This window comes from Erythranthe guttata, chromosome 7, assembly GCF_056151865.1.
Source record: "Erythranthe guttata isolate IM_541 chromosome 7, IM_541, whole genome shotgun sequence".
NCBI lineage: Eukaryota > Viridiplantae > Streptophyta > Magnoliopsida > Lamiales > Phrymaceae > Erythranthe > Erythranthe guttata.
Genome location: NC_142539.1, coordinates 1,721,425 through 1,743,575, shown reverse-complemented (window position 1 = coordinate 1,743,575; position 22,151 = coordinate 1,721,425). Strand labels below are relative to the sequence as shown.

Sequence of the window (22,151 nt, the reverse complement as noted above, 5' to 3'; positions counted from 1 at the left end):
AAAAAACACACTAAAAAACACAAACTGAAAATAAAAACACACACTGAAATAAAAAAACTACACCAAAAACACACACAAAAAATAAAAAAAACGCACACTACACCGAAAGCACCCACTAAAATAAAGATACACTAAAAATAAAAACATACACTAAAAATAAAAACACACACTACACCAAATACACACACTAAAAAAACACACTACACCGAAAGCACGATCTGAAGAAAAACACACACACTACACCGAAAACACACAATAAAAAAACACACAATACACCAAAAACACACACTAAAAATAAATAGTTTTTTGGACGTTCCATCAATTTTACCTAAAATCTGTGTACTATAATATACAGTTTTTTGTGATTTGATCGTGAAAAAGTTTTTTGTGCGTTCCACCAATTTTACCCAAAATCTGTGTACTATGGTGTACAGTTTTTGGTGATTGTTATCGTGAATTATTTTTTGGATGCTCCACCAATTTTATCCAAAATTTGTGTACTATAGCATACAGTTTTTTGTGATTTTAATCGTGAAATAGTTTTTTGGACGTTCCACCAATTTTATCCAAAATTTGTAATATAATATACAGTTTATGGTGATTTTGATCATGAAATAGTTTTTTGGACGTTCCACCAATTTTACCCAAAATCTGTGTAATATAGTATACTGTTTTCGGTGATTTTGATCATGAAATAGTTTTTGGAAGTTCCACCAATTTTACCCAAAAATCGTGTACTATAGTACACATTTTTTGTTGATTTTGATTGTGAAATAGTTTTTTGAACGTTCCACCAATTTTACACAAAATCTGTGTACTATATAGTATACAGTTTTTGGTAATTTCGATCATGAAAAAGTTTTTTGGACGTTCCACCAATTTCACCCAAAATCTGTGTACTATAGTGTGCAGTTTTTGGTGATTTTTATTGTGAAAAAGTTTTTTTAGATGCTCCACCAATTTTATCCAAAATTTGTGTACTATAATATACAGTTTTTGGTGATTTTGATCGTGAAATAGTGCTTTGGACGTTCCACCAATTTAACGCAAAATCTATGTACTTATAGTTTTACGATTTTTGGTGATTTTGATCGTGAAATAGTTTTTTGGACGTTCCACCAATTTTATCCCAAATTTGTGTACTATAGTGTACAATTTTTGGTCATTTTTATCGTGGAATAGTTTTTTGGACGTTCCATCAATTTTACCCAAAATCTGTGTATTATAGTATATAGTTTTTGGTGATTTGATCGTGAAAAAGTTTTTTTGGCGTTCCACCAATTTCACCCAAAATCTGTGTACTATAGTGTACAATTTTTTGTGAGTTTTATCGTGAAAAAGTTTTTTTGGATGCTCCACCAATTATATTCAAAATTTGTGTACTATAGCATACAATTTTTTGGATGTTCCACCAATTTTATCCAAAATTTGTGTATTATAGTAATACAGTTTTTGGTGATTTTGATCATGAAATAGATTTTTGGACGTTCCACCAATTTTACCCAAAATCTGTGTACTATAATATACAGTTTTCGGTGATTTTGATCATGAAATAGTTTTTGGGCGTTCCACCAATTGTACCCAAAATTTGTGTACTATAGTATACAGTTTTTGCTGATTTTGATTGTGAAATAGTTTTTTGGACGTTCCACTAATTTTACCCAAAATCTGTGTACTATAGCATACAGTTTTAGGTGATTTTGATCGTGAAAAAGTTTTTTGGACGTTACACCAATTTTACCCAAAATTTGTGTACATCAGTGTACAGTTTTTGGTGATTTTTATCGTGAAAATGTTTTTTTGGATGCTCCACCAATTTTATCCAAAATTTGTTTACTATAACATACAGTTTTTGGTGACCAACAAGACAACTTGTGGATCTGGTCTTTCCATTTATTCTTGTAATAAACAAACATTTTTCGTATTAATGATAAAAACACCTTGGCATTTTATGTCTTTGTCCCTTTGTCACAAACATATATATAGTCGTTACAGTTATTATAAGTACTAGTAATTGATCGTTAGGATCGTGAGATATTTACTTTAGTATTATAACTGTTAAACGTGTTCCTAGTCGAAGGGTTACCCCACCAATGAGGATATCGACCTTTCCCATTAAGAGACTAGCACTTAGTGTATATGTATACTGCATCTCATCAGTAAACGATATTGTGATATCGGCATGCATAAGTGGGTGCTCGTAAGTTGACGAGTTCACTGAACTCCCTCACCCTAGAATCTCTAAGTGGTTCTCAATAATCGAGTAGAGATATCTATGGTATAGATGTACACCATTAGTCCTTATGACCTAGACATCATCGTGACTTCACTAGAGGACCAGCTGTATCGCGACCTGTCCTTGAGTTCCACCGAGCACCGCCCCAAGGGCCAGTCTTCGTGCAGTCCAAAATCTAGTGGGAAGTCTGTGCATTGTAGTCGGGGATTCGATCGCTAGAATAGTCTTGGATGTCCTGTGTGTTCTTATAGTTTGTAATCTCTAAGTCTCTGGCCAGAGTTGACTAAGTGATGATTAGAGAATTCGATTATCTAAGTCATGCACGTAACTATTACAACACTTAGAACGATCGCACAGTCATTGAACTACTAAGGAGGTCTCGATGAACCAATGCCTCTAGTTCAATCAGGACATATGAATCGAATGGATCGTACTGTACGTTAACTATATCAAAAGGTTCTTGCAGGCACTTCATTTGTATCTAGGGAATCATGACGCGTAGTTGCCAGACGTCAATCTTGATTCGTTGGGTGATTAAGGTGAAACGAGCTTCATCTTAATCGTAACTATAAGGGACGAGTTTTGGCCACAAAGGGTTGTGGGCCCACGGCTAACTTACACCTAAACCATCGAGGGTCACACTGCTCGTGCACATGAGATCTTTGAATAAATGGTTAGAGATAAAAATATTTTATCTTTGCATGATTGGAAGTCAATATGATTGGGTCCAACATTCGTAATTTGGAATTATGAATGAGAATAAGAAAAGGAAAAGAATAGGCGAACATCTCAGTGGACTTTGTAAACGGGGAAGCTTCCAAATTTAGAAAGTGCACTGACTTAGGGTTTCCCCTAAGTTAGAAAGTTAGAAATCGAGAATTGGCACTCGTAATGACGAGGACATTATAATGATTCCGAAAATGTAATCGTTACAATTTTTCGATCATTGAATTGAGAGAAACAAGCGAGTAAAGAACTAACGAACTTAAGTTGTTGGGCCCGGTCCAACTTAAGCCAGTTAGGGATTTTATGCAAGACACTATAAATACTTGATTTATAGGTCTTCCACGTATACAACACATCTCACAAAAACCCTAGCCGCTCGCCTCTCTCTATCTCTTGGCCATTCTCACGCACATCCGCCGCCGTCGCCGCCGTTCCACCGCCGGAAATGGGCCTCCCTTGGTCTATCAATTGTGGTAGTTTTGTTCTTCCTTTTATTCTTCCGTTTATTCTAACTATTGCGTGTCTAGTGCCACGTTTTAGTAGATCGAACTATACGAGGTGAAATCCGAGATGAGGAAGATCGAAGAATCGAAGAACCGATGAGCAAGCCTCGAGCCGACGACGCACACGCTCCCACGCGCCGCCCGAAGACAGCGCGTGATCCTCACGCGCCGTCGTATCTCCCACCGTCGCCGCCGCTGCTTCGCCGTCGCCGCTCCCGGATTGCACGAAATGGTTTCCGTGTCAATCTTGTTTCGTTTCGTGCGCCAACCTCACGCTTCAAGAGGTAATTCTCGCATTCGGTATTCGTTAGATTATAATTTAATTAGATTAAATTATTCATGATCATTTCGTAGTAGGTTTTACGAATTTGTATGTTTTATTTGATTAAATGAAATTCATGATTTACTATGAGCACGTTAAATGATTTAATGCGAGCATGCTAATTGATTTAATGTCGATTAAATAATTCGCATGATTGTCGTTTTTAATTTCGCTGGAAGCGTAAAGGTACGCAATTAATTGTTTATAATTACCGGGCATGTGATTATGTGATTTAAATTTGTTTAAATTCCCATAAAATTTTTGTTTTCCGCTGCGTACACGTGTCCGATACCCAACACTCTGTACTATATACAGTTTTTGGTGAGTTGATCGTGAAAAAGTTATTTGGGCGTTCCACCACTTTTAACCAAAATCTGTGTACTACAGTGTACAGTATTTGGTGATTTTATTGTGAAAAAGTTTTTTTGGATGCTCCACTAATTTATCCGAAATTTGTGTACTATATCATACAACTTATTGTGATTTTGACCGTGAAATAGTTTTTTGGACGTTTAAACCAAATTTTACCCAAAATTTGTGTACTATAGTATACAGTTTTTGGTAATTTTGATCATGAAATAGTTTTTTGGACATTCCACCAATTTTACCAAAAATCAGTGTACTATGGTATACAATTTTCGGTGATTTTGATCATGAAATAGTTTTTGGACGTTCCACCAATTTTACTCAAAATTTGGGTACTATTGTATACAGATTTTGCTAATTTTGATTGTGAAATAGTTTTTTGGACGTTCCACCAATTTTACCCAAAATTTGTGTACTATAGCATACAGTTTTTGGTGGTTTTGATCGTATAAAAGTTTTTTGGACGTTCCACAATTTTTACCCAAAATCTGTGTACTATAGTGTACAGTTTTTGGTGATTTTTATCGTGAAAATGTTTTTTTTGATGTTCCACACATTTTATCCAAAATTTGTGTACTATAGTATACAGTTTTTTGTGATTTTGATCATCATATAATTTTTTGGAGGTTACACCGATTTTATCCAATATCTGTGTACTATAGTATACAGTTTTCGGTGATTTTGATTATGAAATAGTTTTTGGACGTTCCACCAATTTTACCCAAAATCTGTGTACTATAGCATACAGTTTTAGGTCATTTTGATCGTAAAAATTTTTTTTGGACGTTCCACTAATTTTACCCAAACTTTGTGTACATTAGTATACAGTTTTTGGTGATTTTGATCGTGAAAAAGTTTTTTGGACCTTCCATGAATTTCACCCAAAATTTGTGGACTATAGTATACGTACTATAGTGTACAATTTTTTGTGATTTTTATCGTGAAAAAAGTTTTTTTGGATGCTCCACTAATTATATTCAAAATTTGTGTACTATAGCATACAGTTTTTTAGATGTTCCACCAATTTTATCCAAAATTTGTGTATTATACTATACAGTTTTTGGTGATTTTGATCATGAAATAGCTTTTTGGACGTTCCACCAATTTTACCCAAAATCTGTGTACTATAGTACACAGTTTTCGGTGATTTTGATCATGAAATAGTTTTTGGACGTTCCACCAATTGTACCCAAAATTTGTGTACTATAGTAAACAGTTTTTGATGATTTTGATTGTGAAATAGTTTTTTGGACGTTCCACCAATTTGACCCAAAATATGTTTACTATAGAATACAGTTTTAGGTGATTTTGATCGTGAAAAAGTTTTTTGGACGTTCCACCAATTTGACCCAAAATTTGTGTACATTAGTGTACAGTTTTTGGTGATTTTTACCGTGAAAATGTTTTTTTTGATGCTCCACCAATTTTATCCAAAATTTGTGTACTATATCATATAGTTTTTAGTGATTTTGATCGTGAAATAGTTTTTTGGATGTGCCACACATTTTAACCAAAATTTGTGTACTATAGTATAAAGTTTTTGGTGATTTTGATCATGAAATAGTTTTTTGGACGTTACACCGATTTTATCCAAAATTTGTGTACTATGTATACAGTTTTCGGTGATTTTGATCATGAAATAGTTTTTGGACGTTCCACCAATTTTACCAAAAATATGTGTAGCATACAGTTTTAGGTGATTTTGATCGTGAAAAAGTTTTTTGGACGTTCCACCAATTTTACCCAAAATTTGTGTACACTAGTGTACAGTTTTTGGTGATTTTGATCGTGAAATTTTTTTTTGGGCGTTCCATGAATTTCACCCAAAACTTGTGGACTATAGTATACAGTTTTTGGTCATGTTGATCATCAAATAGTTTTTTGGACGTTTCACCAATTTTACCCAAAATAGTATACAGTTTTCAGTGATTTTGATCATGAAATAGTTTTTGGATGTTCCACCAATTTTACCCAAAATGTGTGTACTATAGTATACAATTTTTGCTGATTTTGATTGTGAAATAGTTTTTTGGTCGTTCCACCAATTTTACACAAAAACTGTGTACTAGCATTCAGTTTTTTGTGATTTTGATCATAAAAAAATTTTTTGGACGTTCCACCAATTTTACCCAAAATTTGTGTACTATAGTATACAGTTTTTTGTTAGTTGATCGTGAAACAGTTTTTTGGGCGTTCCACCACTTTTACACAAAACATGTGTACTATGTGTACAGTTTTGGTGATTTTTATCGTGAATTTTTTTTTTGGATGCTCCATCAGTTTTATCCGAAAATCGTGTACTATAGTACACAATTTTTGTTGATTTTGATTGTGAAATAGTTTTTTGGACGTTCCACCAATTTTACACAAAATCTGTGTACTATAGTATACAGTTTATGGTGATTTCGATCATGAAAAAGTTTTAGGACGTTCCACCAATTTTACCTAAAATCTGTATACTTTAGTATATGGTTTTCGGTGATTTTGATCATGAAATAATTTTTTGGACGTTCCACCAATTTTATCCAAAATTTGTGTACTATAGTATACAGTTTTCGGTGATTTTGATCATGAAATAACTTTTTGGACATTCCACCAATTTTACCTAAAATCTGTATACTTTAGTATATGGTTTTCGGTGATTTTGATCATGAAATAGTTTTAGGACGTTCCACCAATTTTACCAAAAAATTGTGTACTATAGTAACAATTTTTGCTGATTTCGATTGTGAAATAGTCTTTTGGACGTTCCACCAATTTTACCCAAATTCTGTGTATTATAGTATACATTTTTTGGTGGTTTTGATTGTGAAAAAGTTTTTTGGACGTTTCATCAATTTTACCCAAAATCCTTGTACTATAGTGTATAGTTTTTTTGTGATTTTAATCGTGAATTTTTTTTTGGATGCACCACCAATTATATCTAAAAGTTGTGTACTATAACATACAGTTTTTTGTGATTTTGATCATGAAATAGCTTTTTGGACGTTTCATCAATTTTACCAAAAATCTATTTACTATAGTATATAGTTTTCGGTGATTTTGATCATGAAATAGTTTTTGGACGTTCCACCAATTTTACCCAAAATTTGTGTATTATAGTATACAGTTTCTGCTGATTTTGATTGTGAAATAGTTTTTTTGACATTACACCAATTTTACCCAAAATATGTGTACTACAACATACAGTATTTGGTGATTTTGATCGTGAAAAAGTTTTTTAGACGTTCCACCAATTTTACCCAAAATCTATGTACTATAGTGTACAGTTTTTGGTGATTTTTATCGTGAAAAAGTTTTTTTTTGATGCTCCACCAATTTTATCCAAAATTTGTGTACTATAACATACAGTTTTTTGTGATTTTGATCGTGAAATAGTTTTTTGGATGTTCCACCAATTTTTCCAAAATTTGTGTACTAGTATACAGTTTTTGATTTTGATCATAAAATAGTTTTTTGGACGTTTCACTGATTTTACCCAAAATTTGTGTACTATAGTATATAGTTTTCGGTGATTTTGATGATGAAATAGTTTTTGGACGTTCCACAAATTTTACACAAAATTTGTGTACTATAGTTTACATGTTTTGCTGATTTTGATTGTAAAATAGTTTTTTTTGGACGTTCGACCAATTTTACACAAAATATGTGTACTATAGTATATAGTTTTTTGTGATTTTGATCGTGAAAAAGTTTTTTGGACGTTCCACTAATTTCACCCAAAATTTGTGGACTATAGTATACAATTTTTGGTGATTTTGATCATGAAATAGTTTTTTGGACGTTCACCAATTTTACCCAAAATATGTGTACTATAGTATACGGTTTTTAGTGATTTTGATCTTGAAATAGTTTTTGGACGTTTCACCAATTTTACCCAAAATTTGTGTAATATAGTATACAGTTTTTGCTGATTTTGATTGTGAAATACTTTTTTGGTCGTTCCACCAATTTTACACAAAAACTGTGTATATAGCATACAGTTTTTGGTAATTTTGATCATGAAAAAGTTTTTTGGACGTTCCACCAATTTTACCCAAAATATGTGTACTATAGTATAAAGTTTTTTGTGAGTTGATCGTGAATTTTTTTTTTGGGCGTTCCATCACTTTTACACGAAATCTGTGTACTATGTGTACAGTTTTTTGTGATTTTTATCGTGAATTTTGGATGATCCACCAATTTTATCCAAAATTTGTGTACTATAGCATACAGTTTTTGTGATATTGATCGTGAAATAGTTTTTTGGACGTTCCACCAATTTTGTCCAAAATTGTGTACTATAGTATATACAGTTTTCGGTGATTTTGATCATGAAATAGTTTTTGGACGTTCCACCAATTTCACCCAAAATTTGTTTACTACAGTATACAGTTTTTGCTGATTTTGATTGTGAAATAATTTTTTGGAGGTTCCACCAATTTAACGCAAAATCTGTGTACTATAGTATACAGTTTTTTGGTTATTTTGATCGTGAAAAAGTTTGTTGGACGTTTCACCAATTTCACCCAAAATTTGTGGACTATAGTGTACAGTTTTTTGGTGATTTTGATCATGAAATAGTTTTTTGGACGTTCCACCAATTTTACCAAAAATATGTGTACTATATATAGTATACAGTTTTCGGTGATTTTAATAATGAAATAATTTTTTGACGTTCAACCAATTTTACCCAAAATTTGTGTACTATAGTATACAGTTTTTGCTAATTTTGATTGTGAAATAGTTTTTTTGACGTTCCACCAATTTTACACAAAATATGTGTACTATAGCATACAGTTTTTGGTGATTTTGATCATGAAAAAGTTTTTTGGACGTTCCATCAATTTTACCCAAACTCTGTGTACTATAGAATATAGTTTTTAGTGAGTTGATCGTGAAAAAGTTTTTTGGGAGTTCCATCACTTTTACCCAAAATCCGCGTACTATAATGTACCGTTTTTGGTGATTTATATTGTAAAAAAATATTTTTGGATGCTCCACCAATTTTATCCAAAATTTGTGTACTATAACATACAACTTTTGGTGATTTTGATCGTGAAATAGTTTTTTGGATGTTCCACTAATTTTAGCCAAAAATTTGTGTAATAGTATACATTTTTTGGTGATTTTGATCATGAAATAGTTTATTGGACGTTTCACCGATTTTACCCAAAATCTGTGTACTAATATAGTTTTCCGTGATTTTGATCATGAAATAGTTTTTGGACGTTCCACCAATTTTACCCAAAATCTGTGTACTATAGTATATAGTTTTTGGTGAGTTTATCGTGAAAAAGTTTTTTGGGAGTTCCACCACTTTTACCCAAAATCTGTGTACTATAGTGTACAGTTTTTGGTAATTTTTATCGTAAAAAAGTTTTTGTGGATGCTCCACCAATTTTATCAGAAATTTGTGTACTATAACATACTGTTTTTGGCGATTTTGATCGTGAACTAGTTTTTGGATGTTCCACCAATTTTATCCAAAATTTGTGTACTATAGTATATAGTTTTTGGTGATTTTGATCATGAAATAGTTTTTTGGACGTTCCACCGATTTTACCCAAAATCTGTGTACTATAGTATACAGTTTTCCGTGATTTTGATTATGAAATAGTTTTGGGACGTTCCACCAATTTTACCCAAAATTTGTGTACTATATTATACCGTTTTTGCTGATTTTGATTGTGAAATAGTTTTTTGGTCGTTCCCAAATTTTACACAAAAATTGTGTACTATAGCATACAGTTTTTTTGTGATTTTGATCATGAAAAAGTTTTTTGGATGTTTCACCAATTTTACCCAAAATCCGTGTACTATTATAGTATACGGTTTTTGGTGAGTTGATCGTGAAAAAGTTTTTTGGGCGTTCCACCACTTTTACACAAAATTTGTGTACTATGTGTACAGTTTTTGCTAATTTTGATTGTGAAATAGTTTTTTTGACGTTCCACCAATTTTACACAAAATCTGTGTACTATAGCATACAGTTTTTGGTGATTTTGTTCATGAAATTTTTTTTTGGACATTCCCCCAGTTTTACCCAAAATCTGTGTACTATAGTATATAGTTTTTGGTGAGTTGATCGTGAAAAAAGTTTTTTTGGGAGTTCCATCACTTTTACCCAAAATCTGTGTATCATAGTTTACTGTTTTTGGTGATTTTTATCGTAAAAAAGTTTTTTTGGATGCTCCACCAATTTATCCAAAATTTGTGTACTATAGCACACAGTTTTTTGCGATTTTGATCGTGAAATAGTTTTTTGGACGTTCCACTAATTTTGTCCAAAATTTGTGTACTATAGATTACAGTTTTTGGTGATTTTGATCATGAAATAGTTTTTTGGACGTTCCACCAGTTTTACCCTAAATTTGTGTACTATAAGTATACAGTTTTCGGTGATTTTGATCGTGAAATAGTTTTTGGACGTTCTACCAATTTTACCCAAATTTGTGTACTATAGCATACAGTTTTTGTTGATTTTAATTGTGTAATAGTTTCTTGGACATTCCACTAATTTTGCCCACAATTTGTGTACTATATAGCGTACAGTTTTAGGTTTATTTTGATCATGAAATTTTTTTTTAAACGTTCCACCAATTTTATCCAAAATATGTGTACTATAACATACATGTTTTGGTGATTTTGATCGGGAAATAGTTTTTTGGACGTTCTACCAATTTTACCCAAAATATGTGTACTATATAGTTTATAGTTTTTGGTGATTTTGATCGTGAATAAGTTTTTTGAACGTTCCACTAATTTTATCCAAACCAGCACTGAAAAAAAAATACACTACACCGAAAACACACACTAAAAATAAAAACACACACTTAAAAAAAATCACTACACCGAAAACACACACTAAAAAAAAATACACACAACACAAAAAACACGCACAGAAAATAAAAATACACACTACACCGAAAAAACACACTGGAAAAAAAACACACTACAAAAAAAGCACACACACTACACCGAAAACACACATTACACTAAAAAGTAAAAACACATACTACACCGAAAATACACACTACACGAAAACACACACTAAAAATAAAAACAAACTACACCGAAAACACACACTAACACACACTAAAAATAAAAACACACACTGCACCAAAAACACTCACTGGAAAAAAAAAGCGTACTAAAAAATCTTAAATAACTTTATTGATTGACATTGACTATTTTACCCCGAGGTTCTCATGAAATCCCCGACAGAGTATTCAACGGATAACTGGAGAAAAAACTGCTGTTTGCAAGCACCACAACCCAACCCAACCACATGTTTTTAGTGACGGATTTTGTTCGTAACTTAGTATGAACAAGAAGAAGAAGAAGCTGCTACTGAATATCGTTTAAAATTTTCAAAAGGTAATTAAAAATGGCAGCTTTCCCTTCAGCAAGAATGTGCCCACTCGCCGTTTCCAAATCATCTGAAAGATACAATAGTGAGTTCTCTATATATTCTCTCTCTAGAAACAATCACTAACGTGTTCATGTTTATATAATTTGTTCTGTAATTGAGTCTTGTATCTGCATCCACAAGTTAATCAATGCCATCCCACCAACTGTTCGACAAATTGCCTCAGTGGAATCTATGTTCTTTCTACTGATCTTCTTAACTGTGTAACAGAGGGGTTTCAATCCGGGTGTCGTGCCATGCTTTCGTTTGAGGAACAGTCGCCGCGTAGAAGTTTAATTATTGGAGGTTCTTCTGCTTCTGTACTTGCATTCTTGAACTTGAGCTCTGAGCTAATGTTGTTACCAGCAAATGCCGATGAGAAGAACTCGAATGCTACCGAGGAAGAAGACGAGGGTTTAGGTGGGGCTTTGAAATCCTTGTTCGATCCTAATGAGAAAACAAAATCGGGTAAAGTTCTGCCAAAGGCTTACTTGAAATCCGCTAGAGAGGTTGTGAAAACACTTCGTGAATCGGTAAACGAGGATACAAAGAACAATGCTAAGTTCAGACGAACAGCTGATGCAGCAAAGGAATCGATCCGGGAATATTTGAGTAGTTGGAGCGGCCAAAAGACAGTTGTCAATGAGGTAGTAAGTTTCTTTCAAAATAATTTTACCATGTCAAGAAACAACCTTTGATAATTTGTGCTTATGTTTCTCCGTAAGTTAGATTTCGTGTGTTACTAACTATGTATAATACGTAATAGTCTTTTGCAACCGTTTTGATATCAATCCGCAAAAAATCCTTACTTTTTTTTCATTACGAGTTTCTTGTATGCTTTTTTAAGCTTAAAATATGAAATGAAAGAGCGATGTTTTTTTATAACGTTTGGACATTGTTGCTTGTAGGAATCCTATGTTATGATCGAAAAGGCGATAAGATCTCTTGCCGGCTTTTACTCGAAAGCGGGCCCGTCTGCATCGCTTCCGGAAGAAGTCAGGTCCGAAATATTGAGTGATCTCAACACAGCAGAAGATTTTTTGTGAAATTGCTTTCGGTGTAAACACAATGAACCTATTTGTGTTGTTAGGTACAATTTACCCTTCATTTCATGTATATATAGCCTTAATTAATGGGCCTATATAACTCTCTTCCAGAATAAAACTCGGTTACAGAGGTTATTATAGTTGTCGTTCACAATTCCGACATTATAAATGCTACAACACGTGGAATATCGAGACATTTATCGAACCCACAGAGGCTACAATTCGAGCTGCTACTTAATGTTATTTGATCACATTCTTATAGAGGCTTCGTGGGCCGATATTCGAACAATGTGGTACAGAATAAATATGTCCGTCCTTCGGACAAAAGCTAATTGTTTTTTTTTTCCTAATTTTATCGGCATACCCCGAATAACTAAAAAAATCTATCAACCAATTTCATTTACTGCTCACCCTCGGCATCTATCTAAAAAAAAAAAGCCCTAGTAATTCAAGAACTGCTTCCGAACGATAAAAATAATTTAACCAATTTCAAGAAAACCTGAGGGTAAACTACCCGCTGTTTTTATCAGTAGATTCTGTGTCTTCAGAAGAGAAAACACGAGAAGCAACTTTTTCATCGATCACAAGAGGTACCTTGCTTTCTACTCCATGTTTATCATTTTCATCAGAGGTGGCAGCAGAATCAATGGAAGCTTCTAGAAGTTCACTCTTCGTAGTAGGCTCTCTCGGCTGATCCTCAACAACTCTTGTAGAAAAAGATGCAATATGTTCTCCATTATTTACGATTTCTGCGCTATCTAAAGACAAAGGGTTATTTAGCTTTCCAATACCCTCGGCTGCAACTGGAGTTTTGCCGTAAGAATCACGAGTAGATTTCAGACAAGGAGATTCAATTTTGCGTGTGTTGCCTGTGACAGCCTCAACAGCAAGAATGATATCAGATTTACAAACAGAATCTGAAGCAATAGTAGCTGCTGGATTATTAATTAAACCGAGACCGTTAACTTTGCTATTGGGCTTGGAGTTATGGCAGAATCCAGAACTGTCACTTGTCTGCTTATTATCATGTTCATTAGATGAATCAACGTCAGTTTTTTCTACCAAAACGGGCAATCTGGGTTGATCTTGATTCTCGGTTGATTCAGAAACCTTCATACCTACAGTTGAAAGGATGAATTCAGAGGCAAAGTTAACATAACTTAAAGACAATATTTTGCACCCTTTTGGGGCTATGAAACTCACAATATGATAACTATGTCGAAAGGCATTTGGAAATAAAAATTGAAAAATAAAGTGACGTTTCGTGTGATTTTAATAAGAATAGCAAACAGATTGTGTAGTTTTCTCCCCCTAAAAGTCATATTTTAATTTTAGGGGAACAATGTAAAGAATGTCAAAAAAGGCCAAACATTTCCTTAAACTTTAATAATAAAAAAAAAACTAATTCTGAAGCAAAAAGAGTTCGTTCATATTTGATTACCATCGGAACTTTCTTGCTCCATCAACCGTTTCTGCAACATATCTGTTCCTGGAAACACCAACATATTCATGGACCTCATTTCCTTCTTGAGCACATTGTGAAGTCGATGGAAACCAAAAATTGTAGTCCATGTGTTCATATGCTCTGATATGGCCGGAATAATCAAGTGCTCAACATTAAGAGAACGGAGTTCCTGGAGTTGCAATTCTTGATTATTAATCAATGTGGGCACACAGAAAAATGTGTGGTGGGGGTGGGGGTTGGTGGGAGGGGGGGGGGTGAATTTAACTGTCAAAAGGGGCCGTAATTCAGAAGTAAGCACACTTCGTAGGACATGACAGGTCAGCAAGACCAATACAATATTCTTACAGTTTCAATTGCAGATAGAAGGCGCCGGCACATTCCTTGCCGCCTGTAGAGTTCACGAGTACCAATAAACGGCATCTCAGCTAGACGGGTTCCATGGATCCTAATGAGATGAATAATCATATGATCAGATTGGGTTTCCTTTCAGGACAAACTAAAAAAAAATGAAAAGAAAATAAAAAAGGAATAGGACATTTTTACTCAATAAGAAAAGTAGAATTATCAATAGAACACTGTGCAGAAACCTGGTACCAGTAAATTGAGGCAGATAATTAAAGAGATACATAACTTAATAAGAAACCAGGTTGCAGTAAACCATTACTTGAGTAAATTAAAATAAATCTGAGACTACTGATCATTGTAGAACAATACAAAGATTAGAAAGAAAATGAAGAAACATGATTAGGAGATAATTGGTAAGTCATAGTCCATTCACGTATGTATTAACGATTATTAAACCTGTAATTTAATTTTATTTCACTACGACAGACGGACCATTAATGTCAAACATTGTTTTATTACCTTATAGACGCTGCAGAAACTATTTCATCACCTCGCTCCAAAATTGCCGTATAGAATCCACTATAGTTCAGACGGTTGAAATTTGATCTGCAAAGCACAAATATTAGTTATAAGTACTATAATGCATTTGCATGCACACACAGCATACGCGCGCACACACACACACACACTTCTCACTTTCAGATATCACATGTTTCACTTTCAGATTTTAGTCTTCAATTTAAGACGATCCATTACACGAATTGCAAACTTTTGGGTTCTTGATCACATAAGAAAAAAGCTCTTGGCCTCATCAACAAAACCTCACTAAGTAAGACTTTCACTCATTACTCACCTCACTTAGTCCACCTCTGCACCTAGGATAACGCTCCATCCAAACAAATTCAGCATCACAAACATAATCACAGGCTTACATCTCACATATAGTCAAGGATCCAATGCTTACAAGGCATTTGTGGTTGAAAATAACGTTCAAGACAGTACCAATTTTATGTCCATAAACTTGTTCCTGGGGACCCAATAATCCAATAAACGTAAAGTAGAAGATTGGAGGCAGAAAGTGTTTCACTCTCTCTCTCTATATATATGCGTGTGTGTGTGTGTGTGTGTGTGTGTGTGTGTGTGTGTTATCTTGTATGTCTAGACGAGGCCAAAACCATATTTTTACGTGTCGCACAAAGTTACATCACCATTTTCCAGCATGTCCAAGCAGTGTGGTGCAACATAAATGAGGCGGATAAAATATGTTATGTATGTTTATATATACAGACACGTCTTTTCATATATGCTTTACCATGGTAAATAAGGGCTTACCCACAGTTATAGAGAACATTACGAATCATATTAATCCCACTCCTCCTATCAATAATGGGCAAAAAACACTCATCCATAACAGATAATGCAACAGCTAGCTTGGAGTTGCATTCCACTCTCTGAGGAAACAGAGGATGCAGGGTATCAGAAACATCTGTTTGCTGAATAAATGACCATGAAAATCCTGCCTCCAGTTCATGTTTAACTCCAAGAATCTTCTGTAAATGATCAAAGAGCTGAAGAAGCAAAAGAAGAGAATTTTATTCTGAAGCCCCATCATTGAGCGAAAATAGAGAACAACATATCGCATATACAATTCAAGCAATCTAAGTATTAGTCAATGATGTGAAATTCCGGAATTGAAAACTTGATGGCAAAGATTAACCCTACTGCACTGCATCTTCAACATTTTGGAATGTCGTTTCTAAGATGTTCATTTGGGCCTCAGGGCTACCCGAACAAAGCACGAAAACATTTTGGAATGAATACATAGTTCTAGCTTTTAATTCAATGAAGAAACAATACCTCTTCGCACTTAATCCCACAGAAAGATGAAGCATTTGAACTCGTAGGTAGAGCATACATCCTCTGACTGCATGATTTGTGATCTATAAGAAACAATATAACAAGAACGGCATTTTCAGTTTTAACTCATTAAAGGAAAAAATTCATTTGTATGTGTGTTTATGAGATATACAGAAAGATAGAAAATAAGAGACAAAGCTACACAGAGAATTTCAAACCCATAAAAACACTTACATCTTTTCTCGCAGAAGCTGCATTTGGTAAGTTCGTCACCACTAGTATCGGTTTCTGAAGCATTTTCACTGGCATCCCCACAAAATTTGCATATACAATTTGGACAATGCCAATCACCTGACGGAAGCATCTGAAATAGATTGAGAAGAAAGTACTTAACCTCCAAGAAAGAAAAAAAAAAGTAAATACAAAATATAATTTACGCGAAAACATGACTAGTTAAGCATTTTATAATCTCTCGTCACTATTGCGAGAGTGTATCATCTGGGTGGGGGGGGGAGTGTTGACTAACATATCTTGCAGTACATTATTCACTTAAAATAGAAGTGTATGCAATATTACTTCGGAGCAAATTAAAAGCAGATTTCTGCTTTCCTCCTAACAAGAACTCCAGATTATTCTAAGATAAAGTGAGGGCATATACGAAACCATATACACTCTGTACTAATGAGCATAACCACAAGAACCATGTAATAAATACCTGTATTTCTAAACAGATCTGGTGAAAAGTCGAAGGACAACTATCACAACAGATCAAAGCACCCCCATCACCGCAGATACCACAGGTATCATCATCCGGGTCATCACCATTGACATCAACAGCATGGAAAATACGACGTGCAGATTCTCCTTGACTATTCCAGGCATCAATCTGGCACTGCAAAAGGGATGCTCCTGACTCCAAAAATATGTTCCGGAAAGGCTGACGTAACTTGCTGCCAGCATGCACCTCAAACTTCGAAACTGTAAGGATTTTACTGCAGCACCCACAGTGTATACCGTCTCTTGTGATCCAACCTTCTAGCATCACCCGATGCCTTTTACGGTTCATATACTGCACTTTTTCGCTCAACTGTGCTGTTCCAGAGTCAATAAGCCATCCTAAAACAGTTCTCTTTCCACTGTATGAAACATATCCATCAGAACCACGAACAAGAAGTGTGCATCTCCCAATTACTTTACTTGTTCTTCCTTGCAAGACGTTAGCACTGGAAGCAATACAAGGTTTTCCGACTTTCACTTTTCTGAGACTCCTCTCAGGCGAATCATCGCTTACATCATCATCACTCCTCTCCCGATCCACTTCTAGCAACTTGCTTCTCTGTGACTTGCAATTATCTTTCTTATAGGAACTCAGTCTCTCCTCGTTCTGGTCACTGTCTGAGCTCTCTCCACCATCTCTAACAGCAGATCTCTTAGCACTCTTAGTCGTGCCTTCTTCTTTCCGCTTCCTTTTCATTTCTTGCTCGATTTTCTTTTTGGTTTGTCTTGTGAGTTTGTTTATCAGATCTTCAGATAGGGGAGCAAATGAAGGAGAACCCACATCAAGTTTTCTTTTAGCACTGTCTTCGTCCAACTGTTTTTTGAGGGCATCATAAGCCTTGATAATCGACCAGTATGCTGTTCCATTAGGGTTAATGTACACAGCATCTAAGTAGTCTCTGTTCCTTCTTGGTCTGTAATCAATAGTCCACCCAGCATCAATTAGCATTCCTCTTATCTTTTCTCGCAGTATTTGCTTTTCCGTACTTCCACCACGCTTCGCTTTCCCTTCTTTCTCGTCTTTCACTTTAACAACAGGGGTGACATTCTCAGAAGGTGCTCTTTCTTCCTCCATTTTCACTACTTTCTTTGAGCTACAAACTCGCAGACCTGGTGGTGCCAGTTTAAGTGCAGTATCAGTACCATCACTTTCCGACTCTATAGCTTTTATACCTTTACTCAAAACCGGTTTCACTTTTTCCAACTTCACCTCAATTTTCTTCCTCTCAATAGTTTTCTCCTTGTCAACCAACAAAGCTCGGTTTTCAAGTGCTTTCGAAGCTCGATAAACAGGCAGTGGTGGCGACAAGTTCTTTAAAACGTCTTCCGACCTGGAACCTGCTCTTTCGTCAACCTCCCTACGATCATACTTCTTATGATGAGAATGTAAATCCATCCCTTTCTTCTTATTCACCATAACCTTCAATACCCCGTTTTTCCCCTGCACCCTGATTGGTTCCTTGGCAGTCTCCTCATACTTCAACCTTACCAACGAAATTGGCAATTGTGATTCATCATCCTCCAACTCAAACCCTTTATTCCTCAAACCACCGTGTTCGCCCCCTTTAATCCTTCCACTACTAGAGCCATGAATATACGAACTTTGCTTCCGTTTATCCACCATCCAATTCCTACGCGACGACCCAGTCACAAATTCCTTTGCATTCTCACCACCCATATGCTCAACCATCTTAAACCTGCCCTCTTCATACTCATTTCTCACCCTCTTTCTATCAAATTCATCATACTCGTCGAACTCGAATGATTCTACCTTACTCCTCTTCCTCTCCCCACTAATATCTAACCCGACATTGTTCATATCGTACTCGCTGTTTTCAATCTCACTTCTTCTATACCCCATCGAGCCATTATGCAATCTACTATCATTTACTTTTCGCCTCATAAACTCCAACGACTCGTCTTCATCACTTGCACTCGAATCATCACTCGCAGCTAATCTGGGCCGCTTTTTCTCCGTGATGTTAACACTCGAAACCCCAACTCCTGAATTCCGATTATCAACCTTCTTTTTGATAATCAAACACCCTGATGAACTCTTCTTCTTCAACACACCACCTGATCTTACACTACCTTCCATTTTCACGCACCAACTACATAAGAAAAACTCTTCAATTTCCTACTCGTGCCGAAATTCCGACCAAATTCACCTTTACATTACCGAAAAATTGAAAAAAAATCGACATGGATTCCCAATTGTACAGTCTAGCATTACCAGATCTGAAGCAAAACCAAAAGCCCACCCAAATTCTTATGTAACAAAAAAAAAGAATTAACGAAATTTCGCGTCAATCAATCTCTCTACCTCGCCGGAAAAATCGGTGCGCGTTTAATCCGAGATCAAATGACGTCAATTTCCGGCAGAACAATTGCGATGGGAGAAAATTAAAAAAAAAAAAAAAAATAAGCGAAGAAACCGACGAAACGAAATTGCTATCGACTTTTGTGTAAGTATATGTGTGTGTATATATATATATATATTGCAGATTCCTCCCTGTAATTTTCTTTTTCCCACTACACGGCAGAAGAATGCGGAAAAGGGAGGGAGGAAAAACTGAAATAATTAAAGGGGAAAATAAAAATAAATTTCAATTATTCATTTTACAAATTAGTGATTTTTTTTTTCTTTGATGAAAAATTGGGGGGAAGAAAAGCAGTAATTTATGTAAAGTTAATTTAATGGAAAAATGTAATTACTGTGGTAAAAAAGGTAATGGGAATCCAAGGGGGTAAAAAGATTCTAGATTTGGGCAGGCTGCTACAGAACTCTGATTGAATGTAGTCAGGTTTTTTCAGAAGCTTCTGTGCTTCTTTTTCTCTTTTTCATTTTCTGCATCATAATAATTAATAGGGTAAATTGCAACCAACTCCCTGAGGTATGATCAATTTACAAAAAAACCCCTCTTGTTTAGATAATTACATCTACCCCTCAACTATGATTTTTTCTTACACCTCCAACCTTATGGTGTTAAATTCAACATAATCATATAAATTTCGTGGAATGTGCTCTAGTTTGTACTCGTTTTGTGTAAAAATACAATTTCTGATGCACTAGAATCTGATATATACAAGCCAAAAAACACATATTATGATCATCTTGCTTCAAAATGTAGAGTTCGAATGGGATAAAACGGGTAAAAAAGTGATAATATTCCATATAATCTCGAAGATTCCACTGAATTTGAAACTGCAAGGGTGGATGTGTAAGAAGATTTATAGTTAGGGGTGGTTGTAATTACTCAAACAAGAGGGGGGTTTTTGTAAATCGGCCATACCTCAGGGTGTGGTTGTAATTTACCCTAATTAATAATAAGAATAATAATAATAAATAATAAAATAAATTAAAAATAACACCATTCAAATGGGCTAAGCCCAATTAATATAATTATTGTGGAGAGTGGTAGGACACAACTGAGTTGGGCTTAACGAGTTATATGGGCTTACTCGGTATTTCTATTCCTTTGGTGTTGGATTTTTTTTTTTTTTCTTTATTTTGATAACTTTTAGTTAATTTTTTTTAAATAATTATCACATAATAAGTAAAAAAAAAAATTGAGTAAACATAATAAGTAAAATTTAATGCCGGTATTAATTATAATTTCAAATACATAAATAGAATATCAAGAGTATAGTTATAATTATAAACTGAAGTATTTCCGACTTATAAATTATGGTCGATAATCAACCTACTCATGTAGATATGGGTCACTTGGTTCTAAAATCTTGAAAATTTGATTTGATCGGCTAGTACCTGATCAACCGACTTTTTATAAGAAACAAACAATATAATTTTGTATTACTTATGTTAATTATGTAAAAAAAAATTATTTACCTATTGAAAGAATTAGTATTATTAATTTAAAAATATTAAACTTAAAAATTTATAATAAAAAAAAAAGGGATATAGTTTGAGTTTTGGTGTGACAAGTGGATATATCATATATGAGTGGTTATATGGAAGACTATTATCTTTTGTAAAGGAATCTGCTTTTAGTGTTGATGATGTATACGTGTCACTATGGAACAACTTATTAATTCATTTAATAAACCCCCTTTTACTAATAAGCATGCAAATATGGAAAATGTTGGTTGTATGTAACAAAAGTTGAACTTCATCACGTTATTAAATGGACAACGATTATCCCAATTATGATATCCAATGTTGGTCAACACGGAATCCATACTTGGATCCGTGTTGAACAACACATATTTTTTTTTTAAAAGCACAAAAATCAGTGTCGAGAGATTTTTTGGATCGATAGAGTTATCGACAGATAAGGTTCTGAAATATAAAAGGCTAATAACTATTGAACTAACTATGTGCCATGTCAAATTTCACTCTGTAAATATCATTTCGATATATTAAATGAGATTGAATTATTTTGCCACATTGGATAGGAAGTATGTGACTAAATAGGATGTTGTTATGATGTCTTTTCTAAGTCTAGAAGTCTTCTTTTATAAAGTTAAATCAACTTACTCTAAAAGAAAAAACAAAATGATTTCAACTTTATGTCTTCACTTACAAACACTTGTTGCTTCCTTGTTTAATCCTCTTGTTTGTCACACTCCATGAAAATGCTTGCACCATTTGACCTTAAGAAACAAAGCATAGTAAAATATCACAATTAAATAATTCATCCAAATATATATAACTTTAAATAATAGAGGGCTTAAATATCTTATATCTAAAGGTAGGTATTTATCAACTATAGGGCAAAATTGGGCATATTTATCAACGAGTCTATATTCTAGTGGTGGAATGGACCACAACTAATTCTTCCTTGATAGAGAAGGACAACAAGTGTCACAAAATTTGAAGAAAAATTCAAGAAGATTTATGCCACATATTTCAACCTCAAATCGTTGACTATTTATTGCAAATATTTAGACAATGTTTGGAAGCATTTTTAGGGTTTATAATTATATTATAGGGCAAATTACGGCCACCCCCTGAGCTATGGTCAAATTACGAAAACCCCCCTCATGTTTGGGTAATTACAGCCACCCCCTCAACTATGTATTTATCTTACGAAAAGACCCCTCCAGAGGTAAATTTAGGGATGCTAATTCGGTAAAACCGGACCAAAATTTCGGCAC

At 34.3% G+C, this 22,151-nt stretch overlaps 2 protein-coding genes across 2 annotated transcripts; one reads left to right on the top strand and one right to left on the bottom strand.

Annotated features, from left to right (window-relative positions):
* Positions 1–11,273: 11,273 nt before the first annotated feature.
* On the top strand, positions 11,274–12,724 carry LPA19 (photosystem II 11 kDa protein-like protein). The gene is made up of 3 exons (XM_012976988.2): positions 11,274–11,589; positions 11,775–12,190; positions 12,452–12,724. Exons 1-3 carry the CDS (start codon positions 11,523–11,525, stop codon positions 12,587–12,589), a joined length of 621 nt encoding a protein of 206 aa, XP_012832442.1. The 5' UTR covers positions 11,274–11,522; the 3' UTR covers positions 12,590–12,724.
* Positions 12,725–12,817: 93 nt separating this feature from the next.
* Positions 12,818–19,862, bottom strand: LOC105953324 (uncharacterized). The gene is made up of 8 exons (XM_012976987.2): positions 16,972–19,862; positions 16,491–16,620; positions 16,257–16,339; positions 15,732–15,967; positions 14,919–15,005; positions 14,400–14,499; positions 14,031–14,223; positions 12,818–13,707 (listed from the first exon to the last, which is right to left on the bottom strand). The coding sequence occupies exons 1-8, from the start codon at positions 19,129–19,131 to the stop codon at positions 13,100–13,102; spliced, it is 3,597 nt and encodes a 1,198-aa protein (XP_012832441.2). The 5' UTR covers positions 19,132–19,862; the 3' UTR covers positions 12,818–13,099.
* Positions 19,863–22,151: the final 2,289 nt, after the last annotated feature.

Bases quoted from the DNA above. Each gene is read 5' to 3' on its own strand.
- LOC105953324 (XM_012976987.2), bottom strand. From the start codon at position 19,131: ATGGAAGGTAGTGTAAGATCAGGTGGTGTGTTGAAGAAGAAGAGTTCA. The intron at 15,968-16,256 runs GTATTGTTTCTT...TTGCTTCTTCAG, and splicing joins GTGGGATTAAGTGCGAAGAG to CTCTTTGATCATTTACAGAA. The intron at 14,500-14,918 runs GTAATAAAACAA...TCATCTCATTAG, and splicing joins GTTTCTGCAGCGTCTATAAG to GATCCATGGAACCCGTCTAG.
- LPA19 (XM_012976988.2), top strand. From the start codon at position 11,523: ATGGCAGCTTTCCCTTCAGCAAGAATGTGCCCACTCGCCGTTTCCAAA. The intron at 11,590-11,774 runs GTGAGTTCTCTA...ACTGTGTAACAG, and splicing joins ATCATCTGAAAGATACAATA to AGGGGTTTCAATCCGGGTGT. The intron at 12,191-12,451 runs GTAGTAAGTTTC...TGTTGCTTGTAG, and splicing joins AAAAGACAGTTGTCAATGAG to GAATCCTATGTTATGATCGA.